This window comes from Schistocerca cancellata, chromosome 2, assembly GCF_023864275.1.
Source record: "Schistocerca cancellata isolate TAMUIC-IGC-003103 chromosome 2, iqSchCanc2.1, whole genome shotgun sequence".
Classification (NCBI taxonomy): Eukaryota; Metazoa; Arthropoda; class Insecta; order Orthoptera; family Acrididae; genus Schistocerca; species Schistocerca cancellata.
In genome coordinates, this window is record NC_064627.1 from 1,114,072,565 (window position 1) to 1,114,094,238 (window position 21,674).

At 41.5% G+C, this 21,674-nt stretch overlaps 1 protein-coding gene across 1 annotated transcript; it reads right to left on the minus strand.

Annotated features, from left to right (window-relative positions):
* Nucleotides 1–407: 407 nt before the first annotated feature.
* Nucleotides 408–20,985, minus strand: LOC126161263 (uncharacterized). The gene is made up of 5 exons (XM_049917003.1): nucleotides 20,944–20,985; nucleotides 2,935–3,069; nucleotides 1,305–1,460; nucleotides 999–1,127; nucleotides 408–521 (listed from the first exon to the last, which is right to left on the minus strand). The coding sequence occupies exons 1-5, from the start codon at nucleotides 20,983–20,985 to the stop codon at nucleotides 408–410; spliced, it is 576 nt and encodes a 191-aa protein (XP_049772960.1).
* Between the last annotated feature and the right edge of the window lie 689 nt (nucleotides 20,986–21,674).

Below are 21,674 nucleotides of genomic sequence, written 5' to 3' on the forward strand. Positions count from 1 at the left end.
TGCAATGAAATATCAAAATACTAAATATTTTGTTTTTTAGTGCGCTGTTTCAAGCTGCCAAGCCAAGGGAATCGTAGCTGTTCAGTATTTAATAGACGTTGTTAAACTCTCAACAGTTGGTACCCGACTCGTGCGGAACGTGAAGGGTAACAGGGTGCATCTGCTTAGCGTCATTTATGATCACTTGTGAGCCTCGCAGTTCTTCTGGTATCCAGCTTCAAGGAGAGGGCAATTCTCCAACAGAAACATGTCAGGTTTCAGGACTAAATCAATTGCACAATTTTAACTTGCAGCTTGAATATATTTAGAACCATCAATAAATTTTACATTCAGAACAGTAAGTTTAAAAGCGAGCCAACAGCCAGCCGATGGACGTGACGAGAAGCGACGCGGCGCTGCAGCGCCCGCTAGTGTTGCGGCGGGGGGTGGCAGGGGGGCTGCAGCGGCGACACGAACGGCCCCGCGCGGCAGCCGCCGAAGTGCTGGCCCAGCCGGACGCACTGCCCGCGGTACTTCTGCAGCTGAAAAGCACCACACAGCATATGCGTTAGGCTCACATGTGGGCAGGTGTGTGTCGGGTGACGGCTCAGAGCCACCATTCTGGAAACACTAAACATCTATTAGTAGCACGAGGAACAGCCCAAAAACAGTTCAAGTTTTTGCAACTGTGCCAAATACTAGATGGCTACGTCGGGTAGTTATCCAGCTACGCAATATACTCAGTATGAAAGTTTGAGTGGTTTACGTTTATCAAAAGAAGGGGGTTAGTTGACAAGACATCCCGAAATATCAAGGTGTTAATTCGTTAACTGAAGCGAAGGGAGCAAAAGGCTCGTGGGCGAAGCTACTTGGATTCGAAGCATAACATGCTATTAGCGATGGAGACATTTGCAAATGTATGGAACAGTGTGGAAGGCGGCACGAAACCAGCTTTCAGAGTGGTTAGTACAGTGACTACATACGGTACAGCTGGAATTACATCTGGAAGTGACACCCACCACTTGTATTTCCACAGTGCACGGCACAGGAGGTGGTGTCGGCTTTGGCGAGCCGGTACTCGACGTTGCAGCTGTCGTTTCCTGAGCAGTGCTTGGCGCGTCCTGATATTCCTCGTCCCTCTGAAGCTCCTGAAACGCGTACACACATAGTTACATAACTATTTTGGTGTTTTAATCTTACTGTTGCAATTAAGAACGACGCCAAGTTTTAGACAGAGCTGGTCGCCATTGTTAATCACAACAGCGATTCAGACTGAAGAAAAATCCCATCATGACAAAACCAATTTAACGCTACTATTAGATTACCAGTACCACCTCGTCGTAGTTAATAGGGCTAGTGTCTGCACAGTCCACCTTCATCATGCAAACACTGCCTGCAGGAGTCGGGCGTGGAGGTTCTGCCGAGGACTCGTCCGTGGTAATCGGATGGAGCACCATCACTTTAGGTGAATCTGACCAACCCTGTAAACAATAATCGTCTTACTATACGAATGTGGCACGTACGTGAATATCAAGGACACTGTGAAGTACAGAACATAGTCGTGAGGTAATTACAGTACCCAATCTGTTGCATTTGGGTCTGGAAGGTTGGAAAACCTTTATGTACGTTGGACTGTAATAGCTTTTTTTACGTTGCTTAAATTTGGCAGACGCCTTAGGAGTACCTCAAATCTACTCGTTATATCCAGTTACATATATTCTCGGCACCTATTTGTTAGATGCTATGTGTCGATAAACGCAATAACATGTTCACCTAAATCCCTAGACATGTGGAAAGGACATGACATATAAACATTCTAGGAACTAGAGAGCTAGTTATCAAGCAGGCAGTAATTTGAGCTACCTATCGCGTAGTTGTAAGTTTTCATGGACGTATCTCATGATACCTTCATTTGCTGTTCGTTTTGTTTGAAGTACTGCACAATATCGGATTTAGGCCATTCAAGTATTTTATGGGTCTTCATGCCCTGTATGTCGTTGCAACTACGACTCCATCTTACGTTCAAATGAATGACGCATTTTACGCTATTATAGGAGCTTTGCAACAATCGGTCGAAACGTGCTCCATTAAGTAGCGTGTGACGTCTATTACGCGAGTGTAAGGTGGGCTTCAAGAGCAACGACAAATGGCAGTAAAAATCGATACTATACTTGAAAATGGACCAAGTCCGAATTTGTACCTGAAGTGGCACGGAATCTTAAAGCATAACTAAAATCAGTAGCAACTACTGACCCTATCTCAGTGAGAAATATTAAGTTACGCTTAACAAGGCAGTATTTTAATTGTAAAGATTGAGCTATCAAGGAAAGCAGGGGCTGCATCTTTCAGTCCGTTTCTCAGGCGAATACCATGAAGAAAATTATGCCACACGGCATAAGTAGGGTGAACAACAATGCGTTAACTTTTGTATCAGTTTACAGACGGCTGTAAGGTCGACGTTGGCCATAGTGAAGCTACTTGAGATGCAGTACAGCTACTGTAGTGCAGATAACTGGTACTATACACCTGTATTACTTTACTGAGAGGCTGTGCAGAAAGACATGTTAACAGCCGCGTGCTATTTAGCATTTTTTTACGATTTTTTCTACGTGTTTCTGCTGCCCGTTTACTACCCGCAGTTCAATTGAAAATTTCAATAGTTCTACAGCAATTGTGTAGTATTTAACGAAATTCAAAAATTTGATGGAACATTAGCAACTACAGAATTTAGTTTAACAGTTGTACTTATATGCTTGGAGCATAGACAAGCTGTACGGTTCAGGAAGGTTTAAATTTTTCAAAGTCCGCTTTAATTAACATTGGGTATGTATCTGTTTAGTGGCCAGCACAATCATTTCAGAACTGGTCTGTCGACAGTTCCACTAGTATCTACATTTTAAGATATTTGTCCATTGGAGTCATCGCAGTTTCTTAGTACCTAGTGATCAGATTTACCTCTCCTTCCCGAGCGGTGTGCTCCGGGGGCGCCTGCATTGCGCCGTTGGAACCGCCGGTATACTCCGCCACCTGACCTGAGGCGGCCCATGCGACGAGGAGCAACAGAACCAGAGAACCCATTTGCTGCTCTTCCTGCGAGAGAGATTTTTCCTATTTAAAATAGCATCTAGTAGAAAATCTAGTTCAATGTCAAATTAACAACGTTAGCTTGCATTAGAGCTTACTTCGTGAAGTTGTGCATTGAGCATGTTAATTTTCTAGAGACTAGCGTCAGTATAATTTTGGAGTCTAGTCTGAGGAACTGTATGGTTAGTTGTAAAGTCACGTGTAAGACTAAATTCAGCGGTTTGTCACATCAATAACCTGAAGTTTAGAAGCTTTAAGACTCCGTGTGAACTCAGAAAACTGGACGTTGAAGAAAAAGTTCGCAAAAAGGAGAGGTAAAATGCGCACCTCTTTGGACACACGCTCACAAAACCTGTGTTTAATTTTCCTACTTTCATCAAACAAAAAAAAAAAAAATCTGTGCTGACAGGGTTTTGATTGATTTACGAGTTTCTTTATGGTAAAACTTGAATAAACTTGAAAAGTCGTGTTACGTAAATAGTACAATTAGCTAATCTTTTCACGCATTTCAGGCACAGAATACTATAGAAACTATTAGCAGAGATCCATAGACCTCCCACTACAAACCCCCTGAAACTACAAACGGGCACCCAAACACAATACTTACTATTTGCTCTTCTTCCACTGGTGAAGCAAGGCTGGGGTGTGACACTTAGCAGCCCGGCCACACTTCTTATAGACCGCCTCCCTAAACTCAGAGTTGGGAAGAGGTCGCCACTGCCTCTCGCCGCGCAGGTAGGGGCGCCGCCGGGCGTTCGCCGAAGGAACTAGGAGCCTGAAGCTGGCCGCAGCGGACCAAACAGCCCAGCCAAGAGACAGCCGAGGGGGACGCCGCGTGTGGAAACCGCGGAGTGTGTTTCTGTGTGGGTTACTGGTTTTTTCCGTAACTGAAGATCTAAATGTGAGTAAAATTTCTGCTTGCTTTTTCCCCTTACGTTTGTAATATAGAATGACTGGTCTTGTGCTGTTAAAATACGTGCGCATGGAAGGTGTCGAAGGCCCCACTAATACTTCAGTTTCTCCCAGGTATGTTCGGACTCATTGCGCGTTTCTCGAAGTTTAGAGCACCAATAAAAACGGGTTTTTCACAGTTATTTTCAAAGTTATCAATAGTTTACGAATCGCTATAAAGTGCCTTGCCGAGGGTGGTTTTAAGATTTCTTCGCAAACGATTCACGGATGGTATGTCCGGGAGAACAAAGGTTATCGTTGTGCCTCTTTGTGTGCCATCATTTGACTACTTTTATGTTCAGTCTCCACGGGGACGATAATCGGAAGGGGTGGAAAATAGTTTCGCTTTGAAAACCGGTTCCTGGGATTTTCTAAGCTGGCTTTTACGAGCTCAGTTTCATAGCGTCTCACATCTCTGATAACTCTGCTACTACACAAGGAACCGCGGGTGCTGGCCTTCCTATAATAACCATGTTCGTTAGATTAGGTTTGTACCGGCCCCATGCAGCTGATTAGTACTAAGGGCACAAGTGTTACTTAGAAGTTTTGTAGACAAACTCCAGTTTCTCGACAGAATGCTGACATTCACATTACAGAGATTTTCGTCGTTCTAAATCTTTGGCAAATGTTTCACTAACATACCTATTATTTCACTCGACGGTTCTGGCCGTGTCTCTCCAGTAGTGGATAAACAGAGCTACTCAAATATGTCGCAGCTGGTCTATGATCATGCATTTCTTAGGTAGGTAATACGAAACCTGTTCAAGTTCCGCGGTCTTTCCACTGAAACGTGCCTTTGAAATTATAGTCCCTCACGTGTTGGATGACATGCTTTCACCACGAACTTCTGTAGCACATGTTTCTCAGTACTGAGGTTGAACAGAGTGGTATAGATTGTAATATGTTAGCTTGTGCGATTCATAAGCTGTAGTAGATTCGTACTGTACGGTCTGTATGTGTAGCGTGCATGCCAGTTAACTTCCATTGGACATATGAGGGACGTAAAAGTCAGTAAAGCTAGGCAATGTTACAACATGGAGGTCGATCCAGAGCGATTCTGCTGGTTTAAGCGAGTATAGCCACTGACGATTGTAGTTTACTTATGTATTGTGTAGAAGTCAAAATTCATTACTGTTGGAAATGTGTGAACCATGTCTGGTTGTAAGAGAGTGAAACGTAGTATAATGCAAGCAATGCTAAATAAAGTGAGGTTGAAGAATTGGCATAATCGCTCTGCTGATCCATCAGGACGTGTCTGGTAGTAAAGTCTGTACAGTGTTTATGTATAGCGCATGGGGCTATAGGTGGTAGCTTTTCAGACACTGATATCCATCTCAGTAGAGGCGAAGTATTCCTGAACTGTAATGTAGGACAAGATTCGAGTAGCCAGCGGAATCTACCAGTTGTGGATGTAACGTATGATGGCACTCATTTACGATGTAACTTTAGGTTAGTGAACGAGACCTTGTAAAAGAAAAGTTTATATGTCTGTCATAAGGGCTTTTCATGTGTATGTTGACCAGACTGAAACGTCCTCTTCATCGTGCACCATGTTAAAGCGAGTGTGTTTACGTATAAAAGTGGGAGGCGTAGATGGCTAGGAATTCTAGTGCAAAGCAGCCAAGAAAGATTGGCGACGCCCGGGATAGCGCTCCATATCAGTCAATCGGTGTTTAAGGTGACAACATAGCGGATCATCACATGTATAGGAAATGGAGCATTTAATGTTATCAAAATATCAAAATAATGAAACATCAATACACAATATAAAGGACTTTAAAATTAAACACAATATAGGACAATCAGCGCATCCGCTAGCTAATATTCATATAGTCTAAGGCAGCCATATACCATTCTATCATCATTACAAGTGCTTTGGAGAGAGTGGGAGTAGAGGCCCATTCAGGTTAATGGTCAGCTGACTGCTCCCAGCGCATCTTGGAAAGGAATCCCAGCGGAACAGAATAATTCGACGACTATTGGTAGTAAGGGTATAAAAGTAATGCAAACAGGAGTGAGCTAGCAGTGGATTAGTTATCTTAGCTGTGGGTGGGCGTACCCAGTCAGTCTATATCAGATTACTCTACAGTTCATTTGCCTGGCATGGGTTCATAGAACCACCTTAAAGCTATATCTCTACAGTTTCATTCTGGAGTAAAGCGCGGGCAAAACGGAAACTTCGGTCTTTCTGCGCGAGTTTTGAGTTCTCTTATCAGGATCGTTCCACCCTACGTAGGTCGTCGCCAACAAAGTATTTCCACACTGCGAGGAGAAAGCTGGCGTTTGAAATATCGTAAGGTCCTGCCGCAATGAAAAAGCCTTTGTTTTAATTATTGTCTAATTAGCTTATCAATGGCACGATCTCCCCTATTTAACGATAGTGCAAAACGAGATGAGCTTCTTTGTACTTTTTCAACGTCGTCGTCCTATCGCACCTGATGCGGATCCCACATCGCACAGTACTACTCCAGAAGAGGGCGGAAATGCGTAGCATAGGCAGTCTCTTTAGTAGGCCTGTTGTATTTCAGAGATGTTCTGCCAGTAAATCGAAGCCTTTGGTTTGCTTTCAAGAAATTATTATCCATGTGATCGTTCCAGTTTGTTATTGGTAATTGTAATCCCTAAGTATTTAGCTTAATTTGAAACCTTCAGATTTGTGATTTATTGCGTAACCGAAATTTAGCGGATACATTTTAATATTCGGTGGATGACTTCACAATTTTCATTATTCAGTCAGTTGCCACTTCTCGCACCGTCCAGATATCTCGTCTAAGTAATTTTGCTTAGATCTGACGACTTTATAGGACTGTAAATGACAGTATCATGCCCGATCATAGAGGGCTCCTGAGATTGCCTCCTAAAACGTTTATTAGATCAGCAACAGAAGAGCGCATATAACACTTCCTTGGAAAACCTCAGATGCTGCCTGTTTTACTCGATGAGTCACTACTAACAGTGATCTTTCTGATAGGAAATCACGAATCCCATAGCACAACTTTGACGATAGTCTGTAGGCACGCAGTCTGATTAGAAGTCCCTTGGGAGATACAGAGTAAAAGCCTTCTGGAAATCTAAAAACATGAAATCAGTTTGAGATTCATTACTTCGTGAGAATAAAGAGCTAGTTGTTTCACTAGAATGATATTTTCTGAATCCATGTTGGCTGTTTGTCAATAAATCGTTTTCTTCGAGATCATTCATAACATTCGAACACAGTGTACGTTCCAAAATCCTACTGCAAATCGACATTAGCGATATGGATCTGTAATTCAGCGGGTTACCCCTATTTCCTGTCTTGAGTATTGCTGTGACTTGCGTAGCTTTCCAGTTTTTGTGTATGGGTCTTTCGCCCCATTAATACTTCAGTTTCTCTCGGATATGTTCGGATTCATTGCGCCCTTTGCGAAGTTTAGAGCACCAATAACAACGGGTTTTTGTTATTTTCAAAGATATCAATAAATTACGAATCGCCATATAGTGCCTGACCGAGGGTGGTTTTAGGATTCCTTCCCGAACGATTCGCGGATGGCGTGTGGGGGAGAACAAAGGTTATCGTTACGCCTCTTTGCGTGCCATCATTTGAGTAATTTTATGTTCAGTCTCCACGGGAACGGTAATCGGAAGTGGTGGAAAATAGTTTCGTCCTAAGAACCGGTTCCTGGAATTTTGTACACTTTTCACGAGGTGCATTTCTTAGTGAGTACCATCTGTGAGATTCAGATATTAATTTCCCATAATGCATGGAAGCATTGGAAGTGGCCTCTCTGTAACATCGATGTTTTTTAGACTAGCCTTAATTTTCTAGAAACAAGCATTAGTATAATGCTTTTGGTAGTAGTCTGAGGAACTGTATGGTTAGTTATGAAGTCACATTTAGGACTAAATGCAGAGGTTTGTCAAATCAATAACCTCAATTTTAGGAGTAAGCCCCCATATAGTTAAGTACTAGAGCTGCAAGTATTTTACGTAAAAATGTTGAAGACGTACTCCTGCCTTCCGTTGTAGTGTTTCTCGTCATTATAAATGTTTACTCTCAAATGTTTAAATAACAAGCCAGGTATTTAAATTGTTACGAAAGACTGCTTGGTTTTTACGTTTCGTAACGTACACACCATAAATTTTCTGTAGCGTTAACTAATCGCAAATATTCACACTTGGCGTTTTTATCACTATATGGATGAAAATTAGTTTTTATCAGATAACTGCATTGTATGTGGAACGACTGCAATACATAGTACCTATTATCTTCTAAGGTACTGATGTATTTCAATGAATAGGAATGTCTATATCTTGAGGCACGCCCAGTACAGCTAGCCTGCCGATGGCTATTCAGATAATGCCTCTCAAGAAGGTTCGAGTCCGACAATACATTTCGTGTGAGGGTGTCCAGAATCTGATACTCCGCAACGGTGTGTACACTGTACATTTACTAAGGATAAGACTGTATTAAACGGACTGGAACGCGGCGGCTGTTTTCCTTAGGCAGTTGCCTATCAATGTGAGCTGTCCGACAACTTTCGCTATCTAATAAAAGAATTATACAAAATGACACTCGAAATTATCAAATTGGAGTATGTGGTAGTGCCAAAAAGTACTTTAGAGTTGTCCTGATCGTATTTGGTGCAATTCTTATTTTACTGATTTAGATTCTAGAGTCATTTGAATATCTTGTAACGAAAGCAACACGTTAGTGGCATAGCGCCCATCTTGAGCAATTTAAAACAATTTAAGTCATTGCAATGGTCATTAAAACTTTCACGTTACTTTCGTGACAAGATACTGGTTCTGATTGACAGGAGTCGAAATCAGTGAACACTCATCACATCAAATGCTGTTAAATAATTGTGAACAAAAAATATGCTAAATTACAAAGATTTTTAACCTTAGCCTCCTAATGTTAATACCATTCTCAGAGTTTATCAGATCTCGTAATTTTTGAGTTGACTGATATGGTTGATAGTGCATTAAACTGTTCACTGGATCATCAAAGTGTTATCTTACAAAATGTTGCGAAACTGTAGAATGCAAGTAGTCGTGTTCGAAATTCTCCAAGTAATGCGCTAATTTGAAAACTCCATAACAAAGAAGTATGCCAGCGTGGAAGGTGTGACTACCGAAGGCGAAATTTCACACGTTCTGTATTTAATGACACCATCGAAGGGGCTTTAAACCTTAATCCTCAATTAAATTCTGCAGTGTCTACCTGAGTTTACACCGATTTGAAAACTAGTATGCTTGTGAGTACCGAAATGAGCTAGACCATAACTGCAGGTTAAGCGCATCTTTCTCATTCGACAGCCCTCATGGGGAAAACTTTTTTCGTGAGTAATGCACAGTTTACAAAAAATGTGAGAGAAGAAATGAGCGATAGGCTTAAATTCCGTTACGTAGGAAAAACTTATCTCCAGAAGTTCAGCAGATGAAACGTGAACTGAGGCACTGAGCACCATAAGGACACACAGCACAGACACAAAGTAATGACAAAAATAAATTTATTTGAAAATCAGATTTGTGGGCAAACCACGAGTCTCATAGGTTTGACTGGTTTTTAACCAAGTCTCAACATCTTATATTTCATATAAAAACGTACCTACTTTAAATAATTTATTAATGTTTGGCATTACTATAAATTCACAAGTTTTTCGCAAATGTTCAAATGTACCAGTATACAGGTAAAGCACATATAAAGCTGGTTCACAGTAAGATTAACACATGTCAAGAGCGTGCATGCTACAGTCTCAAAGTCGACAACGATGTGCTTTAGGCCCATTCGGTTTTAAGCTCATCAGTTATTGATACTGACGTAATAGCTCGTGGTTTCGAGAGAATACGTTTCAACTTTGCACGGCACTCAGAAATTTCGCAGCTGCGTTGAGATATGAGCAATAAGGATGACTAGTGGAACCAGAATTTCTTGAAATTATAGAAGTAAATTAGAGCAGTTGTCGAAGTACAGGACATAAAATATTGATACTCGGCTGCGGACTCGAAAAAGCCTGTTTCAAAACGTGTAATAATTGAGAGAAATTTTAGTTTGGAATATTAATAAGTGATACGGCAAGTTTGTTAGGTAAGAAAACTGTAAACAGCAGAGCCATTGCAGTGTTTTAGATGTGAAGACATTACATATGAATGTCACGTGCTAGAATCCTCTGCAGCTCTTAACTGTAGTTTGAAGAGTTAGCTTTCCTTAAATACAGATAAATAAATGACACAGAAATATAAGAATCCGGGGGAGACATTGTTTATATAGCGGCAATACTAGGAAACGACAGGAAAGATAGTGAAGACGTGAAACAGGTAGCAGGGAAGAGTTGACGCAGATTCTGCACCTGTTAAAAAAACCGCATAGAAAACTGGTGCGGTCTGAGCTCTAATCGTGCCGCAATGTTCAGTGTGTTTATCAAGTGGGCCTGGCGGAGCTGTCCGGTGTTTTTATTCGCAATTAGGATCGTACTGAAAAATAAGAGGATATAGCTTCTCGTCAACTGATAGTCTGCCTGAACAAACCGTCTTTTGTTGGAACCAGATATTACGAAATTAAATAGGAGATAACGAAGCATAACCTTGAGAAGTCATTTCACAAATCCTTCGAAAAGTAACTGACAAGCACTGGTTTGCATATTGACTGACTGGTTCAATAGCCCTCACCTGAATGCCATTTGTGGGAGGTTAGCCATTTCGCCATCCCGTTTATTCTTGTTACGGAAAGCTATTAGGCTGTTCTTGTTATGGTCTTCAGTCCTGAGACTGGTTTGATGCAGCTCTCCATGCTACTCTATCCTGTGCAAGCTTCTTCATCTCCCAGTACCTACTGCAACCTACATCCTTCTGAATCTGCTTAGTGTATTCATCTCTTGGTCTCCCCCTACGATTTTTACCCTCCACGCTGCCCTCCAATACTAAATTGGTGATCCCTTGATGCCTCAGAACATGTCCTACCAACCGATCCCTTCTTCTGGTCAAGTTGTGCCACAAACTTCTCTTCTCCCCAATCCTATTCAATACTTCCTCATTAGTTATGTGATCTACCCATCTAATCTTCATCATTCTTCTGTAGTATCACATTTCGAAAGCTTCTATTCTCTTCTTGTCCAAACTATTTACCGTCCATGTTTCACTTCCATACATGGCTACACTCCATACAAATACTTTCAGAAATGACTTCCTGACACTTAAATCTATACTCGATGTTAACAAATTTCTCTTCTTCAGAAACGCTTTCCTTGCCATTGCCAGTCTACATTTTATATCCTCTCTACTTCGACCATCATCAGTTATTTTGCTCCCCAAATAGCAAAACTCCTTTACTACTTTAAGTGTCTCATTTCCTAATCTAATACCCTCAACATCACCCGACTTAATTCGACTACATTCCATTATCCTCGTTTTGCTTTTGTTGATGTTCATCTTATATCCTTCCTTCAAGACACCATCCATTCCATTCAACTGCTCTTCCAAGTCCTTTGCTGTCTCTGACAGAATTACAATGTCATCGGCGAACCTCAACGTTTTTATTTCTTCTCCATGGATTTTAATACCTAGTCCGAATTTTTCTTTTGTTTCCTTTACTGCTTGCTCAATATACAGATTGAATAACATCGGGGAGAGGCTACAACCCTGTCTTACTCCCTTCCCAACCACTGCTTCCCTTTCATGTCCCTCGACTCTTATAACTGCCATCTGGTTTCTGTACAAATTGTAAACAGCCTTTCGCTCCCTGTATTTTACCCCTGCCACCTTTAGAATTTGAAAGAGACTATTACAGTCAACATTGTCAAAAGCTTTCTCTAAGTCTACAAATGCTAGAAACGTAGGTTTGCCTTTCCTTAATCTTTCTTCTAAGATAAGTCGTAAGGTCAGTATTGCCTCACGTGTTCCAACATTTCTACGGAATCCAAACTGATCTTCCCCGAGATCGGCTTCTACCAGTTTTTCCATTCGCCTGTAAAGAATTCGTGTTAGTATTTTGCAGCTGTGGCTTATTAAACTGATTGTTCGGTAATTTTCACATCTGTCAACACCTGCTTTCTTTGGGATTGGAATTATTATATTCTTCTTGAAGTCTGAGGGTATTTCGCCTGTTTCATACATCTTGCTCACCAGATGGTAGAGTTTTGTCAGGACTGGCTCTCCCAAGGCCGTCAGTAGTTCCAGTGGAATGTTGTCTACTCCGGGGGCCTTGTTTCGACTCAGGTCTTTCAGTGCTCTGTCAAACTCTTCACGCAGTATCGTATCTCCATTTCGTCTTCATCTACATCCTCTTCCATTTCCATAATATTGTCCTCAAGTTCATCGCCCTTGTATAGACCCTCTATATACTCCTTCCACCTTTCTGCTTTCCCTTCTTTGCTTAGAACTGGGTTTCCATCTGATGTTCATGCAAGTGGTTCTCTTATCTCCAAAGGTCTCTTTAATTTTCCTGTAGGCAGTATCTATCTTACCCCTAATGAGATAAGCCTCTACATCCTTACATTTGTCCTCTAGCCATCCCTGCTTAGCCATTTTGCACTTCCTGTCGATCTCATTTTTGAGACGTTTGTATTCCTTTTTGCCTGCTTCACTTACTGCATTTTTATATTTTCTCCTTTCATCAATTAAATTCAATATTTCTTCTGTTACCCAAGGATTTCTACTAGCCCTCGTCTTTTTACCTACTTGATCCTCTGCTGCCTTCACTACTTCATCCCTCAAAGCTACCCATTCTTCTTCTACTGTATTTCTTTCCCCCATTCCTGTCAATTGTTCCCTTATGCTCTCCCTGAAACTCTGTACAACCTCTGGTTCTTTCAGTTTATCCAGGTCCCATCTCCTTAAATTCCCACCTTTTTGCAGTTTCTTCAGTTTTAATCTACAGGTCATAACCAACAGATTGTGGTCAGAGTCCACATCTGCCCCTGGAAATGTCTTACAATTTAAAACCTGGTTCCTAAATCTCTGTCTTACCATTATATAATAGTATATATAGTATCTCCAGGGTTCTTCCATGTATACAACCTTCTATCATGATTCTTAAACCAAGTGTTAGCTATGATTAAGTTGTGCTCTGTGCAAAATTCTACCAGGCGGCTCCCTCTTTCATTTCTTAGCCCCAATCCATATTCACCTACTACGTTTCCTTCTCTCCCTTTTCCTAGACTCGAATTCCAGTCACCCATGACTATTAAATTTTCGTCTCCCTTCACTATCTGAATAATTTCTTTTATTTCATCATACATTTCTTCAATTTCTTCGTCATCTGCAGAGCTAGTTGGCATATAAACTTGTACTACTGTAGTAGGTGTGGGCTTCGTATCTATCTTGGCCACAATAATGCGTTCACTATGCTGTTTGTAGTAGCTTACCCGCGTTCCTATTTTCCTATTCATTATTAAACCTACTCCTGCATTACCCCTATTTGACTTGGTGTTTATAACCCTGTAGTCACCTGACCAGAAGTCTTGTTCCTCCTGCCACCGAACTTCACTAATTCCCACTATATCTAACTTTAACCTATCCATTTCCCTTTTTAAATTTTCTAACCTACCTGCCCGATTAAGGGATCTGACATTCCACGCTCCGATCCGTAGAACGCCAGTTTTCTTTCTCCTGATAACGACATCCTCTTGAGTAGTCCCCGCCCGGAGATCCGAATGGGGGACTATTTTACCTCCGGAATATTTTACCCAAGAGGACGCCATCATCTTTTAATCATACAGTAAAGCTGTATGCCCTCGGGAAAAATTACAGCTGTAGTTTCCCCTTGCTTTCAGCCGTTCGCAGTACCAGCACAGCAAGGCCGTTTTGGTTATTGTTACAAGGCCAGATCAATCATCCAGACTGTTGCCCTTGCAACTACTGAAAAGGCTGCTGCCCCCCTTCAGGAACCACACGTTTGTCTGGCCTCTCAACAGATACCCCTCCGTTGTGGTTGTACCTACGGTACGGCTATCTGTATCGCTGAGGCACGCAAGCCTCCCCACCAACGGCAAGGTCCATGGTTCATGGGGGGGGAAGATATTAGGGAACTCCATTAATGCTCCCCGCCGCGGTCATACTCTAGAAAATCTGTAAACTGCAGCAGTCATTTGTGGTGGGCCGAGACAGCTCTGCAGACAACGTCGTTAGACCGTCATTGGTTTACTGCTGGCAGCTTTTTATCCTGCTGATGAACGATATGTCTGAAGTTAAAGCTTTGGTCGTTTAGCTTCGGTAAAACCTCCGTTTCAAAAACTGGTCGGAGGTGAAATTGAGTCGTAAGTTGAGTTGCATCGGAGCCGGAGGCGAAGCTCCACGATGTCGCTAATCGATGTAGCCGGTACGGAAGTCCAGTGATCTCACAGCAGTGATCGCCTCACCGACAGCGCTTTTGACAGACGGATTTGGACCCGAACTCCGCCTGTACCGGCTTCTTTCTTTTCACTTTCTTTGCTTTCTAATGTTCTCTCGTTGCTAATCTTTACTACAAAACTGCGCCCAATTCACCAATGAGGTTCGTGCATATATACATTAGATACCTGTAAACTTTACAAAATATTACGCTTTTCCTAACTGAAATTGTAATGTCTTTCCGTTAATTGATTACAGATTATAAAATATTGCAACTTTTAATGTTCCGCTAGAAAAGTTATCGTGCAAGATGTGATTTGGTATGCACAACCAAAACTATTTCTGTCAACGTTTTACGATCGATATTCGAAGATATGCGCAAAGTAGTAACTCCTACCCGGTAGCTTAAGTGGATGGTTAACTTCTGGTGTTTATGGTCAAAAATATTTTGAAGATGTCTTACTTTTCAATACACTATTGCAGTTTCGACGCTTAGGCCATTGTCAGGTGCTTAAAAAGGAGTCTTAGCTTGAGTCGAAGAGTGTGTGTGTGTGTGTGTGTGTGTGTGTGTGTGTGTGTGTGTGTGTGTGTGTGTGTTTGTAACGTGGTGGTATTACACCACCCACAAACACGTATTAGGATTCTTATTTAAAAGTCAAACGGATGCGACCCAGGCTTTGATGACAAATCCCTGGCCTGGAATATATCGATTAAAGCAACGTTTTAAGCCTTGACAATGGCCAAAGAGCCGAAATTGCGATCGTGCATTGAGAAATCAAACATTAACAAACGGCAGAAAGATGTCCTTCAAACAGTGTGTGGGTGGTGTCTGATACTGCCGGCTCTGACGTAACTGATTTTGTAAGGTAGAATGGTGATTTTCTTGATTCTACGTGAATACTCATCAAAATAACTATGGACGCTGTTAAGTGAGAAATTGGCTTGAATGATGCAACTTTTCTGCTAAATACAAATGAATTCCGATATGTGTACGAAGTAATATCCAGGTGGTACTAACATACTGACAAAAAATTCACTCGGATGATTCCTTCGTAGTGTCTTCTTTTGTCGTGGAATGTATTTTCCGTATAGTCACATTCGCCTGTTTTAAATCATATGACCACAGAGACCGACTTGTAAGTGTAAAGCAGTCATTAAATGGGAGACCCATCAATAAAATCTTTGCTTTATACCCCCACAAAATTATTTAGCAATTAATCACTCCTCACCATAATCCAGCAAATATTTTTGTTACTGAGTCAATATCTACATCGATACTCCGCAAGCCACTGTACGGAGCTTGGCGGAGGGTACCCTGTGCTACTACTACTACTACTACTACTACTACTAATTTCCTTTCCTGTTCCACTCGCAAATACAGCGACGGAAAAACTATCTGTACGCCTCCGTATGGGCTCTGTTGTCTCGCATCATATCTTCGTTGTCCTTACGCGCAGCGCATGTTGGCGGCAGTAGAATCGTTTGGAAGTCAGGTTCAGATACCGGTTCTCTAAATTTTCCCAATAGCATTTCTCGAAAAGAACGTCTTTTCCCTCCAGGGATACCCGTTTGAGTTCCTGAAGAATTTCCGTAACACTCAGTTGTTCGAAGATGCGGGTAACAAATCTAGTAGCCAGCCTCTGAATTGCTTCGAGGTCTTCCTCCAATCCCACCTGATACGGAGCCCAAACACTCGAGCGGTACTCAAGAATCGGTTGCACTGGCGTCCTACGTGCTCTCTCCTTTACAGGTGAACCAGTTTCCTATAATTCTCCCAATAAACCGAAGTCGACCATTCACCTTCCCCACCACTGTTGACATGCTCATTCCATTTCATATCGCTTTGCAATATTATACCCAGATTTTTAAACGAGTTGACTGCATCAAGCAAGATACAATTAATACCGTAACAGAACTTCACAGGTTTGTTCTTCCTTGTCTAAGTTATGTTATACGTATCTACAGCCTCTCAACTTCGACACCTTACCATACACTACAGTATGACCAGTAAATAACCGCAGATTGCTGTCCACCCTGTGCGCCAAATCATTTACGTATATAAAGAACAATAGCGGTCCTACCACACTTGTCTGGAGCACTCCTGACGATACCCTTTTGTCTGGCGAACACTCGCCGTCGAGGACAACACACTGGGTTCTATTACTTAAGAAGTCTTTGAGCCACTCACGTATCTGATAACTTGTTCCGTAAGCTCGTACCTTTAACACCTGCAGTGGGTCACCGTATTAGTCAGTTGGTTGCGTGTTCCATTGATCGATCGCACGGCACGGTAGTCGTTTTGATAGGGAACGTGTCAAGTGCACAAGCAATAGACATATGCAACAAGATTATATATTACAATACAGAGTTAAAGATTAATATTTCTATTTTTACCCCATTCCCTTAAATGGCACAAAATGCATATACTATATTTATAAATTTATTTATTCCTATTCAGGAATTCATCTATGGTGTAAGAGTTGTCAGGGAGATATGTCAGTTTGTTTTTGAAGCTATTACTGCTGTCCGTCACACATTTTATTTCACCTGGTAATTTGTCGAAAAATTTTATAGCAGCGTATTTTACCCCTTTCTGTACCAGATAGGTTGAGTAAAGGATAGTGTAAGACTTCCTCTTTTCCAGTATTATAATCATGAATATCACTGTTTTTAAACTGGTCCATGTTGTTGAGAACAAATTTCATTAGTGAGTAAATGTACTGTGAGGCTGTTGTAAAAATTCCCAATCTTTTAAAAAGATGCCTACAAGATGTGCGACTATGAACCCCACACATTATTCTAACCACTTTCTTTTGAGCAGTGAATACTTTTTGTCTAAATGTTTAGTTACCCCAAAATATTATTCTGTATGACATCAGTGTGTGAAAGTGTGCAAAGTATGTTAGCTTATTAATTTCTATGTCCTCAAAATTGGCAATTATTCTGATTGCAAAAGTTGCTAAACCTGTTCGCTTTAGAGGATCCAAAATATGAATTTTCCAATTTTCACATGTATATGTACACCCAAAAACTTAGTATGCTCTACCCTGTCACTGACTTCTGTTTGTGTTACATTTACTGAAGGAACTGTACTTTTTGCAGCAGAAAATTGGATGTACTGTGTTTTTTCAAAGTTTGGAGCATGCCCATTTGCAGAAAACCAGTTCATGATTTTTCCAAAGACCTTATTTGTATCATTTTCAATTGCAGTTTTTTACTGGATTAATAATGATTGTATCATCAGCAAACAGGGTCAGTTCAGCTTCTTGTTTCAGATAGGCAGGGAGGTTGTTCACATATATCAAGAACAGAAGCGGACCTGTGATTGAGCCGTATTAGATGAAGTGGCAAACTTATTTAAATCACTCGACCCATATAAGGAAACTTTTTGCTTCCTGTTCTGTAGGTATGACTTAAACCACTCATATGCTATTCCATTTATAGCATAGAACTGTAACTTCTGTAACATAGTGTCATGGTTCACACAATCAAATGCTTTGGACAAGTCACAGAAATTCCTATTTGTGCCATTTTCCTTTTAAAGGCTGTGGACAGTGAAATTGTTTATTGCTGTCTCAGTGGAACAGCAGTTTTGAAATCCGAACTGTGATTTCCTAAGTATCCCATTACTGTTGAGATGGCTAACCACTCTTGAGTACGTTGCTTTCTCGAAGATTTTTGAAAATTCTGTAAGCGAGGATACTGGCCGACGATTATCGACATCTGTGGTGTCTCCCTTTTTATAGAGAGGACTGACAATGGCATATTTTAACCTGTCTGGGAAAAACCCTAAGTTAGTGATGCATTACATATGTGACTCAGAACATCAGCTGTAATTGCTCCACATTGCTTTAACATCTTATTAGAGATGTCATCTACTCTAACAGGACATTTATTTTTCAAAGATTTAATAATTTTACTTATTTCACAAGATGTTGTTAGGTGACAGTTAATCTGACTTTTTTCAAAACACTCCATGTACTGCCTGGCTTTTTTCTTTTGAACTGTTCTCACCATTTTCTTGTCCTACACTTAAGAAATGGTTGTTAAATACATTAGGTACTTGTGTACTGTTGGTTAGGATGGTCTTGTTCTCTTTAATAGTAATACTACCTACCCCCGTGGTTACTTTTCCTGTATCCCTTCTAACATCGGTCAATATTGATTTGATTTTATTGCCAGAGTCGTTAATTTCATCTCTAACATACATATTTCCTGATTTCCTTAACTTTTCTCAGTACGTTACAATAATTTTTATAGTGCAAAACTACTTCTGGATCTTCACTAGTTGTTGCTGTCTCATACAGTTTTCTTTTCTTTTCCTTTCCTTTCTGAAGACACTTTAATACCTATAGTAATCCAAGGTTTCTTTGAAAAGTGTGTGGTGTTACATTTAGTAATTGTCTTTGGGAAACAATGTTCAAAAAGGGATATAAATTTATCAAGAAATATTTTGCATTTATCAGCATTTGGCTGAAAGTATACATCTCCCCAATTAACATTTCTTAAGCTTTCTCTTAAGTGCTCTATAGACACCGGGTTGAGAGACCTCACACTTTTACTTAATGGTTTCCGAACTGTACACCCTGTTAGGTTTTGTAAGTTAATCAGTTGTGCATCATGATCTGACAATGCTTTCCGGAAATCTAGAAATATGGAATCAGCGTGTTTCCCTTCACCCACTGGTCGCAGTATATCATACGAGAAAAGGCAAGCTGAGTTACGCACGAGCGATGCTTGCTTAAACATGCTGATTCGTGGACATAAGCGTCTGTCTCAAAGTTTATTATATTCGAAGTGAGAATATGTTCAAGGATTCTGCAGCAAAACGAAGTTAGGGAAGTTCGTCTGTAACTTTTCTGGTCAGTTCTGTTATGCTTCTTACATACTGGAGTCACCTGTGCTTTCTCTCCAGTCGCTCAGCAGTTAGTGCTGGACTGGAGGTTCACGATAATTGCACGCTAGGTATGGGGCCAATGCCGTAGAGTACTCTTTGTAAAATCGAATTCTGATTCTATCTGGGCCTGGTGATTTGCTTTCAAATCTTCCAGTTTTTTTAAGCCAAGGATGTTTACTACTATGTCGTCCATACGGGAGTCCGTCCAGTCATCAAATGTCGGTATGTCTGTAAGATTCTCCTGCGTGAGCGATTTGTTGAACGTGAATTTTAAAACTTCGTCTTTTGTTTTGCTATCTTCAAGTGCCACGTCGGACTGGTCAACAAGGGACTGAATGGAAGCCTGAGACTAGGTGAGCTGTTTCACATAGGGACCAGAATTTTCTCTGGTTCTCTGCCAGATATTTTACTAAGGTGTGATGGTAGTTGTTGTATGCTTCATGCATAGACCTTTTCACAGACGCACGAATCCCTCCTAACCTTTGCTTGTCGTCTGTGTGTTCCCTTTTGAACCGAGAGTGCAACAGCCTCTCTACTTCAACATCCTCCGAATTTCGTTATTAAACCACGGAGGGCCTTTTCCATTCTTTATGCGCTTACTAGGCACCTACGTTCTCCAGGCCCGATTTACAAAATCTGGCGATGGCCGGACAGATTGCGTCACACCTTCCTTATTAAAACCGCTAGTATAACTAAGATAACAAACACGAAGTATTACACAATACTGGCATTACCTTATAGCACTTAGTTTCTAGTTTGTGGCCTCAATGTGATGGTATCATGTTCACCAGTCTACGACTCCACTTCCAGAAAATTCAATTACGGAATATAGTGGCTGTTGCTTGTTCACAGGCATCAGTCTGCTTGCTTCTGAACGTCCACTGTGGTAATCGTCGAATATTCTGTGGCAGGTGGTTGAACATCTTCAGGAATGCTGCGAAAAAACTCCAGTGTGTTATTTAAATGACACTTGCAATATCAATGTCGACGTTAGCCATTTTCTTTCTTCCTTTGTAGCTTAAACAACAGCTTACTTGCACGATCTCAACTGTAATCTATTGGAATCTCACATTCTTTACTCACTGTTTCTCAATTCTTGCATCATTCAAATCTTTAAATTCATACATTCGCTAGTAAGAGAGAAGAGGGCAGTGAGTACACACGAGCTCTCTGCGTTGTTGCCAGATATCCTTAGGTAAATATACGACACGTCACTTTCAGGGTTCCCCTTCCCTTTCCTGCTCCTGCTCCTGTTCATGTATCGTGTGTAGTTGCTTAATATTCCAGATTTTTCTCTCAGTAAAAACACCACAAATGAATTACCGTAGCTGTAGTGGCGGAACTAAGCTCAACTAGTCTCCTATTTCGTCACACTCTCTTGATACGAGCAATTTTATTTTTTCAGTCGCTATTTTTTTAAACCAAACTCTGCCTACAGTCAGAATTTCCCCATATTTTGAGATTTGCTCTCAGTGTACATATGGTTCCTCACTGCAGTGATGCCAATAGTTTTCGGCTGTTTAAATTCCTCTACTGTACTGTACTAACTGTTATGGATAGAACTATCGCCAACATCGTTAATTCGAGTGAAACTGCTCCCATAATTCTCTACACACATAAGCGTGTAGCCATTCTGACCACCTCCACTATTGTCGAGCTGCATACAACAGCTAACTGTAGCTGACGTGTCAGTGCTGTTATCAGTACTGGGAGCTTGCACTTACTCTTACTTGCATACTGCAGTCTTCCAATAATTGTGATGTCATCTTGAGTACCGAAGCCTTATGGTACTTTCCTCTATCTATGACGACCCATACAGGGTGTGGTGATGTTACAGACTTTAAAGGATTATGGAGAAGCGTAAATGTATCAGCCCCCCTGCGGGTTCGGGGGTTAGAATAGGCCCGCGGTATTCCTGCCTGTCGTAAGAGGCGACTAAAAGGAGTCTCACATGTTTTGGCCTTATGTGATGGTCCCCTCTCGGGTTTGACCTCCATCTTTCTAAATTATTCCGAAGAGCGAGCCAATTGGGGAAGGGCGCCTTACATGGTGCACTGTATCCGTCGTGCAATTAGACCTTTAGCCGGCTTTCACGTCGTTGCAATGGTGTCCCGCTCGTTTTCGATCTTTAGGGCGGGGATACGTTCCTGGGTGCGATTACCATGCTGCCCTCTGCAGTGTTTCTTTTAACTGCGACGACGACCTTGGACAGTTTTGCACCTAAGATCCAGCACGGTAGCCAGTCCGTTGTGGTGGGGCCGCCATGTACCCTCTTGGTTGTAGCCCCCTGACAACACAGGGACCGCTCTACTGATGCCTGCGCCGTTAACTCCCCACGTATGCCAAGGAGTAGATGCCTATCCTCCTGGGGTATCAGGACTCCCGGCAACGGCCATCCTGCCAGGTGGCCTTTGCTGTGGCTGGGTGGCGCCCGTGGGGAGGGCCCTTGGTCGGA

Excerpts from the sequence above, each read along its gene's own strand:
- LOC126161263 (XM_049917003.1), bottom strand. The coding sequence starts at position 20,985 with ATGACATCACAATTATTGGAAGACTGCAGTATGCAAGTAAGA. Across the intron at positions 1,461-2,934 it reads ACACCGCTCGGGAAGGAGAG|GGTTGGTCAGATTCACCTAA; the intron begins GTAAATCTGATC and ends TATTGTTTACAG. Across the intron at positions 1,128-1,304 it reads ACTACGACGAGGTGGTACTG|GAGCTTCAGAGGGACGAGGA; the intron begins GTAATCTAATAG and ends TACGCGTTTCAG.